This window comes from Rhinichthys klamathensis, unplaced genomic scaffold, assembly GCF_029890125.1.
Source record: "Rhinichthys klamathensis goyatoka isolate OS25496 unplaced genomic scaffold, OSU_Roscu_1.1 h1tg000006l_1, whole genome shotgun sequence".
In the NCBI taxonomy this organism is placed as follows: domain Eukaryota; kingdom Metazoa; phylum Chordata; class Actinopteri; order Cypriniformes; family Leuciscidae; genus Rhinichthys; species Rhinichthys klamathensis.
In genome coordinates this window covers 2197980-2210218 of record NW_026606559.1, presented here as the reverse complement: position 1 = coordinate 2210218, position 12239 = coordinate 2197980, and the positions used below count along the sequence as shown (strand labels likewise).

Below are 12239 nucleotides of genomic sequence, written 5' to 3'. Positions count from 1 at the left end.
GCTTAAAAAAATGAGTTTAAGGTTATTTATATTTTATTTCAGTTAACATTTTATTTCTAATAATGAGAATTTTTTTAATGCTTTTAGTTACGTGTTTTGCACAAACTTCTCAACAAATCCATTCTCTCGCAGTTATAGAAGACAAGTGAACTTTTTATACTCCAAACAGATGAAATTTCATGTCTGAAATTAGAAAAAAGGTGAAGTGTACACTAGTGACAACATGGTCCCATGAACTAGCATGGTGTACAATCTTCCCTTAGTATACTGTAAATCACCATTCAACCAGAAGAGGACAGTATAATCCCACAATAAATTATCAAGGTCCAATAAATCATTTCTAGACATCATTTTTAAGGACCGTGACACATAATGTGAAATAATGAATACTACACTTGATATAAATCATTTTCTTAGTAAATTTCAAGTGAAACAGTTTTCCAAAGCCCTCCATTTCTTCCTCCAATTCCCCATTTTATGGACAATTATTGTTAGTACTGTGAAATCATAATTTATGAATATTGGATCTCCTTCAAACAATGTTTCAGAATATTTCATCATTTTGTTCTTTTTTTTTTCCAATGATATATTAACACCAAGATGCCACAAAAATGTTGTAAAACATTAACTCTAGCTGTAATTACTTCAGTGGAAATTACAGTTAACATAGTAATGAGATCTGAATGAGGATTTTGTTTATAAAAAATTAAAGGAAGATCACATACAACTCTGTGCATTAGCAATACGGCTAGAGGCGCCCAGCCCAGGACAATAAATCTCCTCAGTATGTTTTTTTTAAAGACTTCTCAAGTTACACAGCACATTCCTCTCCAAACCTCCACTCTGCTTTCCCTTCTCAAGTCCACCATCCTCCTGCAACGTGTTGCTAGAGATCAGTGCTTTGTTCTGAGACTTTGGAGACTTTGCATTGGAAACGGAAGAATACACCAAGAGAAAGTCACTGAACAATCTGACTTTGGATGCATCTCACATATGGTCCAGTTAAGATGAGAGATTGACGTGCTGGAATAATAATGTGTTTGAATGAGGAGCGCAGGAATTAAGATGATGTGGCGCTGATGCTGTGAGTGAACAGCCAAAGCATTAGGCTGCTGACGTTAGTGTTTATGATGGTAAGTGTCCAATTGAGAACTGTTCAGTATTATACTTTTTAAAGTTGCTAGAGTTTATGTCGCACAGGTCATGTTCATCAGTGGATTATCAAATACCTGTAAGCATTAATTGTCTGAGATGAGTTTTTATTGTTTAACTCGCAATGCAAACTCTCACCTGAGTTGGTTAAGTTGGAATGCATGTTATGTATCTAAATTCAGTGGAAACAGATCAAAAGAATTTGTCGAGTGCTCTTTGCAGGACATGGCACTAAAGCACATTGTGTGTATTGAGATCAGACCTCTGATTTACACTCTGCAGAAAACACTCTGTCAGTTATGCAAGATGCATCCAAGAGTTGTACAACAACAGTGCCTAATGTTTTACAGCATTGAGAATTCTTTGAATCATTCATCCCAGCTCCAGCCCTCCCCAGCAGACCCTGTTAAATTCCCTTACTCTGCAGACACAACGTTAACTGCATTCTGCCTTTGAGGGTTTAGTTTGCATTGCTATTATTTGCAGAGAAGGTGATGAAAATGTATCTGCTTATCATTGAACCACTAGGATAAATCTAGTCTTTTATGAGGTCAAATTATTTAAGGTTATCTTTGATGTGGGTCACTGCACTATTTGGACACGCTTTAGTGTTAGAACATTGAGTCCTTTAATACAGGGATTCTCAAACTTTATAGTCAGCCGAACCCCTTTTGACATGTAATATTTTCTTGAAGAACCCACTGAGATTTAATACTGAAATGATATGTAATATTTTAGTGTTTTATTTTGATTGTTTTTATTCGAAGTCAAGTCACTTTTATTTATACCTATAGAGATTTTAACAATACAGATTGTTTCAAAGCAGCCTCAAAGTAAATTACAGGAAACTAACAAACTTTAAATATGAGACATTCAACTTCTGCTGTGAAGCAACTCTAGAAAGACAATAGTCTGCTTATTGTATTTAAAATTATTTATTTTAATTATTAGCTTTTCAACCAGTCGCAAACCCCTGCAGTTCCCTCAAACACGGAAACCCTTCTTTAATAATGATTACGTAAAACTTCAAATAATAGCCGAGTCCCAAATAGACGCCTGTCTCTTTTACACGCCTGGTGTGGCTGCAGGTTTGGGTAAATAAAGGCCGGGTCTGTTTTTTAGTTTCGGGTTGTATTTTATCCTCTAAAACCGTCAGATCGTCCGCTTTTTGGCATTCGCGCTACTAGGGAGAGAAGTAGAAGGAAGGTTGTATGCAGGCGCACGGACTTGTTGTTGTTGTTTGGCAGTGCTTCACATTGCCACCTAGCCGCCTGGAGTGCATACTACATCGCATTTCTAACACTTTTGCGTCTCCATATGCACGCAGATTTCCCCCCCATAACGCTCGTCTAAACGCAGAATAAAAAGTGAAAACGAAACGCCACTTTTGCGTTTTCTCTTCAGATCGTTTCCGTGTAAACATGGCCTAAATGATAAAGGCCTGTCTCATATAGACGCCTGTCTCAAAATACAAGCCGGTGCAGTTCGACGATTTGGGAAAATAAAAGCCTGGGCTACTATTTGAAGTTTTACGGTAAGTAAGGAATAATTGATGACTGTCTGTTGAATTATTAGGAAATAATGCACACCACAAGCGGTTAAACGTGTACTAATACTGTGCGTATCTCAGCAGTCTTCGCCAACAGCGTCTCTAGCGAAACTGTAAGCTTATCAGCGTCAGGAACAGCGCCGATATTCCCTAGTTTTAAATGTCATGTCGCGTTTAGGTTGCTACTCTTTTACTGATAAAATTGACAGAGCAGCGGACAACACATTTATAGTGAGTGTGTGTCTGCACTATGTGTGTGTGCATTTGAGTGGGAGAGCGGGAGAGTATGCGCTTTCCCTGCATAATAAAATGTAATTTTGTGGCAACATCATTGAAATAATTTGTCATTTGTATCCTATTGTTTAATTATTTTTTTTGCTTGGTCCGTGTCGTTGTGGGTTTTAGTTCTTTTGCTGTTGTAGGTTGTAAGGACCTTTGAAATGACTGAAATCATTTGGCGAAGTGATATGAACGTATTGCGGTCAAGACCTGCCTGGAACTACACTTTTGCCTTATGTTTCCCTGAAAATGATTGCACATGCACAACTTAGAATGTTCATCAACCAATCAGATTTAAGCATTCAACAGCCCCCGTAGTAAGGAAATAACGCATGTATAGAGGCATGTTACAAAGCATTGTATTGCATTTGCTGGCACTGGCATACAGATGTTGATGTAAAATCTGGAATTTAAAGAATTGAATCTGTTTTTTTGAAAGAAAACCAAATGATCAGACCTCATAGAGAGAATTTGTTATTGTCTGCATGAGATAACATTTTTTACACCAAAACTAAACCAATGACAGATAGCTGTGTTTTTTGTTTATTTTTACGTCTAGCCAATTTCTTTTTTACTTTGGCAAGAGTTAAGAGTTTTCTTCTGGCGAACCTTCCAACTGTTTTGTTGGAATGGAGATGGTTTAATTACAGGTTTCAGGATTGTTGAAACCAGGATGCTAAAAGCACCCGCAATTGTCCATCTGTGGTCTTTGTTGTGTGTACAATAAACTATTTTAAATGCATTGTCTCATTTATAAATGTCTATAGTCTTAAGTCTCCTCAATTTCTTACATGAGCATGGGCATCTCTTAATTTTTGGCAAGCTTTGGGATAGCCAGATGTTTTCAAAGCAAAGAATATTAATCTAATGCACATATGTCAAGAGTTCCAATTATTCTGGAAGTTACTGCTTTTATGTTTGTTGTTCTGTTTGTGTTGTTTTATGATAGCTGGCATGACTTTTCTACTAGATTAGAAAAACAATACCGTGTTTTTCCAGATTTGTCACAGATTTATGGATTCTGAAAACCCAAATAATATTACCATTCCACAAAACCAAAATATCACTATCATTTAGTGAAGTCTGCTTCATAGCTGAAGCATTTGCAGGTGAGGTTAAAAATTTCAGCATTTTATTCAGAACTTGTGTTGTAACATCAGCTAAACGTGACTCATTGCTGCACATCTTGAATTGACTGGTAAAGGGAACAATGTTTGAAAAAATTCTATGCCATCTGTTTGCCAGTTACTGCTTGACTGACTTAGTCGCTCCTGAGAGAGCCGTATTTTCTACAGATAACTTTAAGTATTGCTGTCCCAGATTCCCAAGCAATAGTTAAGAACACCAGGCTTATTTCTTTCCTTTATTTAACATCGGTGGATTTTATATAAAGTAGTAATAATAATTAGTAGTAATTTTATCATGGTAAGGGAAAAAATTATACATTAGTTTTACTTGTATCATGGTAATACAATAATGTTCTTTGAAGTACATTGAAGTATCTTGTAAGTACAATAGGACTTTAACTAACGTAAAAGTTTGGGGTCATCAATATTTTTTGTTTCGTTTTTTTTTGGAAAGAAAGAACATTTATGTAAATTGATGCTGTCATCATTTTAACATTAATGCAAAAAAATAATCAAACGCAAAAGTTTCCACAAAAATATTAAGCAGCACAACCATTTTCAACTGTGACCTTGAGCAACAAATCAGCATATAAGGTATTAGAAGCATATAAAAAGCATATAAGCAAGATTGCTGAAGCTTAAGTTTTTCTTTACTCTGTGACCATCATCCACCAGTGATGTGGTGACATAGTACGACTTAAAGACTTGAGTTTTAAACAATTGATTGTTGAACAGTTGATTAGTATTTTTTTTTCCACCATAAATTGAGACATAACTCTGACTCACACAACATTATCTAAAAGTCATGTCTGCAGTGTTATTGGTCTGCCTGTTAATCAGAGGCAGCCAATGAGCAGTGAGCTGTGCATGAACATGACAGAGTGAGATTGTCACCAAGGGAATTAGAATTGATTGTTCTAGGAAGTTCTGACATTATAATAATGGCTTTTCAAATTGCCATGGAGTAACAGCACCTGCACACAATTCTGTTGAGCTTTTGGAGCAGTATCAGGGAAAGACTAAATGTAATAATCAAGAAAGATGATCATATTTATGTTTAGCTATATCTGGAGGCACTGCAAGCAGGTCCTCTATAGCCTGTTACTGAATTCATTTGGTTCATCCAGCAAACAGATCTGATTTTGTCTGATCTTTTAGATATGCCTGGGGTTTTTTTTAAGACAAACTTACTTTGTGGTACTTATTGGTTGTAGGTTTTTCTATACTCGATTGCATCTAAGGCATCCACATTTATCAGGATAAATTTGAAAACTTTACAAAAAAAATCTATTCAAAACTATGAGGTATGTATCAGTCTTTTGATCCATGTTGTACCCATAGATATATATTGTTGTGTCCAGCATTGTTGTGCAGTCTTATTAAAGATAAAAGTTTCCTTTCAGTCAATCATGTTCTACGTTAACTAAACTAAACTAAACTAAACTAAACGAGCCAATGCACATTGGCGTGCGCGATTTGCATCGCGAACTCCGCCCCGCAAAGTGGGTATATAAGGAAGAGAGCGTGCAATGCACATTCAGCTTTTCGCTTCAAAGCCTAGTGGTTGTACTGTTCTCTACCAATCACCTCTAAGAGTGTCTGCGATTGCTCTACGGGAGAAGTTCTGCATCCGGTGTTGGTGTGATGGCGCTGCAGCTGTGGTTGCGACTTCAAAGAGATTTATGCTGTTCTCATATAGCCTTAAAGAGCTTGTTGCACACCGCAGAAGCCACTAAATCCTGCGAGCTGTGCCGTGACCATTTCCCCTGTGCACTTTAGCACTGAAAGAGCTTATTTCCCTAAAAGAGCAAGCATGGGTGTGACACTGCGTCTTTTTAAAGATATCATTCCACCCATGTGTTTATGGATGCGGTCGTTACCTGGCTCTGTCTGACAGTCACGGTCGCTGTCTCATGTGTCAGGGCTTAAAGCGCGCTTGGTGTTCTTGGATGAGTCAAACACCCATTGCGGGAAGATGACCATCACGGTGTTGCGGTCGAGACTCAATTACCTCACACGAGGTGGAGTCCCCTCACCTATATCCCGATCTGGTTCCTCTTCTGGTAATCAGAAAAGGGCTTCTTAGCCAGGGTGACCTGAGGATCACAGTGGGGCACTACCCGCCAGGGCCCCCCACTACTCTAGCACACCTCAAGCTTTGGAGCTTCCGGATGAGATTGCTAGACCTTTTGATTAGGGACCAAGCGTTTCATTCGGGGCTCCGGCGGAAGTCTGGATGTCAATTGCGGCATCGGAGGGTGAGCTAGAGTCCTCCGGGCATGAAGACCCAGCTGTGTTGCCTCCTTCGGGGAGAGAAGCATTGATCGAGTCTGACCCAGAGCTGACAGCTATGCTTTCCCGGGCTGCTGAAAGTGTTGGGCTCGAATGGAGGCCTCCACCGTGTCCCGAAAGCTCGAGGCTGGATGATTGGCTTCTGGGGGTGGCTCACGCTGACCATCAGCGCCCCACCCCAGTGCCTTTCTTCCTGGAAATGCATGATGAGGTTACCAGATCGTGGGTGGCACCTTTTTCTGCCCGAAACCAAGCTGGTGCCTCCTACCCCCTCACTACCCTCGATGGTGGGGCAGCCAAGGGGTACGTGGAGATCCCCCTGGTGGAGCGCAGGGTAGCAATGCAGTTGTGTCCTAAGGGCGTTGCCGCCTGGAGGGGTAATCCGCATCTACCATCCAAGGCCTGTAAAATCTCGTCTGTTCTTACGGCCAAGGCTTGCAGAGCCGCTGAACAGGCCACCTTTGCCCTGCATGCCATGACTCTCCTGCATGTATTTAAAGCCCTTAAAGACTTGGACGAGGGTAGTTCTGATCCACTGCTAATGCAGGATCTGCGCCCTGCCCCGTGCAAAGAATCTCTTTTCTCAGTACATACATGGAATCGGCCGACCTGACAGCACGCCTCACGTTTGAATGTGCTCGGTCTGTGCGGAACTGCCTGAACTTGCATAAGTGCAGGACGGCGGCCCCATTGAAACTATTTTAGAGGCTCCTGGGGCATATGGCATTCGCAGCTACAGTATCGCCTCTCGGATTAAAGAGAAACGATAGAAGGGTTAAATAAAAAAAATGCAATGACTTCTCATCAACTAAAACTAGACTAAAACTATGAAAGACAAAAATAACTAACATGTAACTTATAAGACTCATTTTTGTCTGCAAATGAAACCTATAACTAAATCAGAAATGGCTGTCAAAATTAACATTGATGTGGACTCAGATGCGCGCACTTTCTAAACTAAAGCATTTGCTGCTTGGTTTATCCATAGTTCTTCTTCGATGATCACGTGCTGCAAACAAAATGGGTCCTGAAGCTGATGATGTGTATTACAGGCACTCTGCTTGTTACATCATGGACTGTCGTCTGCCAATGGATATGGGCATGAGGTTACACATGCCTCAGACACCGGTCACGCTGATGGCATTCCACGTGGCGTCAGCACCAAGACGCAACGTCGAAGTTCTACTTCGAAAGGGAACGTCTCGGGTTTCCCCATTATGGCAATTGTTTTTTGTTTTGTTTTTTGATAGATGTTATTACCCATTCAAGCAATAGCCACCATTTCACCGTCTAGGTTAACTATAGACCTGATATAGTCCGGCTATGAGTAACCCACTTCTAGCCAAAATAACCTTGAATTTGGTTATATGTCGTTTTTGCGTCAAGATGTATGATATTCCATCATGTAAGCAAAGTAAACAGTGATTACAAGGTGTTTGGTTTCATTTCATTACTCATTTCATTTCTTTGTTATCTAATTGATGACTAGTCTATTCGTGGGCTATGGTTAGACGTCTATAAAATGTTCACTGACTGCCCCAATTTTGCCTTTTTTTAGCCTAAACGTCTGGGCTGTGTTTGGACGGCTATTTAAACGCAAAATTGCTTGCTGGGTAATCATAAAATATTTGTTCACATTTTGTTCTGTGGACAGTGTTTGTTTTTGTTTATGCAATGGATGCTGAACATACGCTTTGTGACATCTATTTGTGGTATCTAAACTAATATGAGTAGCCCTGCATCTACATGTGAACATATACTAGTGTTTGGTTGTGTACATCTCTATTACATGTTTGGTTGTGTATTTATAAGCTTACCAAAAGATGGGTTACAAGAGCCTGTTTCTGTATTTTGTATATTTTTTATATGTGGCTATGTGTTTCTCTGTTGTTGTTGTTGTTGTTTCGTGTGAATATAAATGACTGCAGCAGACTGTCAGTGACACATTTTCATCCTACACACAGAGACCTGCACATTATATATTTCAGGATGACACTAGTGTCAAAAGCATCTGCTCCGTAATAAAAAAGACACTCCACTGATGACACTCAGAGGTAGGACAGACGGTTGGTTCATCCCCTTTTCTTCCTCTCTCTTTTCTCTCTCACTTTTCCTCCCTCATCGCACCTTTCTCTGCCCCTTAACCATTTGCCTCCTGCATGCAATGGTATAGCTATATATCCTGTATCAGCTCCTATACGGATAGAGGGCAATGCTGACCTTTGCACAATGCATGAAAGATCATACATCAAACAGAGTTTTCCTACAGCCGGTCATGGTACTGTATGGAAGATCTTGGTATGCTGACATTACAATTTTTGTTTAGTCTGAGGGGGCTACAGAGTTTCTCTATGTAAGCATTATGAAATCTGTTTTGTTGTTGTTTGTTTGATTTTTAAAGGAAAACAAAACATTTTATAAAGATATTTTTGACTACCTAATCTCACCCCTACCCTAAACATAAACGACATAATAGGTAGATAAATACACTATGACAACACATTTAGATACACCATCTTTACCAATTTACCTAACCAATTCTTGACAATATAAAAATGTAATGGACAGATAAATGTACAGTGACAATATAAATAGAATTGAGTGAGTCTTTGTTCTCTGTTGTCATGAGATGTTCATTCAGATCTTCCATGCTGCTGTCACATATAACCACTCAGACGCTGACAATTTGTTTGTTTCCTTTGTCTTGCTCTTGGCAGAGATAGATGATGTGAAGTATCTGACATTTCTATATAGTCTTTTCATTCAATCAGAAATTCAGCAACTCTTTCTGGATAGTATTTGATGCCAATAAACTTCCTAATGTATATGTAATGGACTAATGCCAATTTGTATAGAAATCTGACATAACTGGCTGTATTTATTTAAATGAATGTTCTGGGTTACAAGTTAATAGTGGAGTGTTTAATTTTTGTGGCACTTGAAGCAACAAATGAATCTACAAAAATGAATGACTGTTTTAAAAAAAAATGTCAACCCGAACACTCCTCCGCTCTGTCATTGGTCATCCAAACAGATCACATTGCCCCAAAGTCATGCCATTGGTTGAGAAAATGTTGTTGGACTGGTCAGAGTGTTCAAATGAACAGAGCAATGTTGCAAACAGAGCAAATGGCTTAATTATAGTTGTCTCTGCATATTAAACTATGATAGGAAAAGATACTTTACTTTCAAAAAAAGGAAACACACTTCACCTTTATGACCCATTGACACCAACGTTTTGGCTTCTAGCAAATAAATAGATTTTCATGGGCAAACCACTTATCCTAATTCTATGATGTACTGTAGACACATAGCAGCTGAAGTGAGAGAAGACAGTAAATGAAAGCACAGGGAGCTGCTCGGAAAGAGTTTCTCGAATGGTCACAATTTATTTTCAATGAGAAGGGCCAGTGATCAGGTGAGTGGGAGCTAGAACTTCCACAGAAAACAGTTTAAAATTTTCTTGTAGGCTTTGCTCTATTTTCTTCCTGCTGGACTAGCCCTTAAAAGTAAAAGTGTGACATCTAGTTTTCTTTTGCTGTCCCCTGTCGTTTAAGAATAGCTTGATAAACTGCTATTTCAGAAAGAACAAACTCTCATTCAGACGTGCATTGTGTCTTTTTAGGGAAAACGAGTAACCTACTTTTGATTAAAATAGGGGTCATTTCGGTTTACTTCAGTTTACTTCAAAATCCAACATACTCTCATGGCAAATCGTAATTATTTTAAGGTTTGGCGAATTGGTGGCTAATTTGTCATTTGTATTTTTGTGCAATCTGCTTACTCCCCAATGACAACTGGGTTTATGGGTGGAACTTCATGCTTACTTTTTTCTAAAAATCTTTTTTTTTTTTTTTTTTATGAAATCGACACCTCAAAAACACTGTTTTAATGTTTTCTCATGAGACCGGGTTTGGAAAATCATAAAATAATTTCACAGTTGTTTTAACCATATCATATGTTTCATATACTATATACACTACCGGTCAAAAGCTTAGAATACTTATGATTTTTCTCTCTTATGCTCACCAAGGCTGCATTTCTTTGATGAAAAAATACAGTAAAAACTAACACAGTCTCATCCCAAGAAGTCATATAACTGACGTCTTGGGACGTCTTTTGACCATACGTCAATATCCGCCTTTTTAGGGTACCCTTAAACGTCGGTTTATGACGATCCTGGGACGTCATACAACTGACGCTTTACCTTTAACGTCAGTTAGGTGACGGGGTAGGTTTAGGGGTAGGTTTAGGTCTGGGGTAGAGTTAGGATCCGATAACGTCATCTAACCGACGTTTAAGGGTACCCTAAAAAGGCGGATATTGACGTATGGTCAAAAGACGTCCCAAGACGTCAGTTATATGACGTCTTGGGATGAGACTGCGCTGTAAAAACAATAGAAAATTTGTAAAATAATATTAATCTAAAATAACGGTTTTTTATTTAAATATATTTTAAAGTGTAATTTATTCCTGTGAGGGCAAAGCTGAATTAAAACATTTTTGAATAATAAAAAATTCAAAAAGAACAGTACTTATTCGGAACAGAAATATTTTGTAACATTATACATTTCTGCACTGTCAGTTTTGAGAAAATGTAATGTATATTTGCTTATTAAAAGTATTTATTTCTTGTTTTTATCTTACATAGATACAACTTTTCTAAACACCCAAACTTTCGAGTGTATCGGTTTCCACAAAATATTATGTAAAAAAATGTTTCTTAAGCCCCAAATAAGCAAATTAGAATGATTTCCTGAAGGATCCAGTGAAACTGAAGACTGGAGTAAAGGCTTCTGAAAATTCAGCTTTGCCATCACAGGAATAAATTACATTTTAAAATATTGCGTTGGAGCCACTGCAGAGGTGTGTGGTCCAAACAGAGGGAGAATTGTTATATAGCTGGCTCTATCTGTCCTGAGCCTGCAGCCAATTTTTCATGGAGAGCAGCAACAATGAGTTTTGCTCAGAGATCCAGAATATACTGAATGTAATTTTTACTATATGAAGGTCCATCCCCCAAGCTTCTCGGAGGACATCGAGCACTCCGGGAGGCTGACATCCATAGAGAAACTTGAAGTCCTATTTATTCCAGGGTTGAAACCAGCTGGGATGCCCCCCCTTGGAGGCGCTCTCAGTCCCGCTGCAGGCTCCATTACTGGTCCACTGGCACGGCTCGGGGCAGCAAATTGCTACGGGACCTAGGGATAGGAACAGGTCGAGAGGTGGAGGGATAAACAGAAGGGGCAGGGTTGGAGAGAGATACTGAGGGTAGGGGTTTGCCAACCCCCGGTGTTGTTCTGCACTGCGGCTGACCCGCTACAGGATGGCCCATTTGAGGTCGTCGTAGACCAGGAGGTTCTGCATTGGCAGCTGTTGGGTGGCCACCTGCACCTCCCCCGAAAGCAGTGGAATGAGGCGCACTGGCCAGTGGGCACGCAGCCACTCACATGCTTCCACGGTCTTTTCTAATAGATCTAATAAATTCCTCTGGGTCGTCCTGTGGACCATTTTAGTGAGAGGAACATGAGCAGTGGTGGAATGGGGTTCTGCAGACCGAACCTCCCGATTCATCCAGCTCTGGAACAGCTTGCGGTCCTCCTGGTGTGCCTGGAAGAGGGCACGGAAGCACTGGTCCTGGTCTTTCCTTATATCGAGGAGCGCCTGATGGTGCTCTTGGTGGAGGCACTGTATGGTGGTAGCAACCTTCGCCTCCCGAGTTTCGGCACTACTGTAACACAGGTTCAAGGAAATGAGGAGAAGGCAGGGTCGGCTGAGGTAGACTCGGATATTTTTTTCACAAAATAATACCAAAGAAAATAAACTGTACTTGATCTACT

The 12239-nt window shown here is 39.6% G+C and overlaps 1 protein-coding gene across 1 annotated transcript in view; it reads left to right on the top strand.

The window, feature by feature from the left end:
- Positions 1–821: 821 nt before the first annotated feature.
- Positions 822–12239, top strand: part of gask1a (golgi associated kinase 1A) — a 45967-nt gene continuing 34549 nt past the window's right edge. The window contains exon 1 of the mRNA XM_056258687.1: positions 822–1133. Coding sequence (XP_056114662.1) covers positions 1128–1133 — 6 coding nt within the window. The 5' untranslated portion in view covers positions 822–1127. The remainder of the gene's footprint in view (positions 1134–12239) is intronic.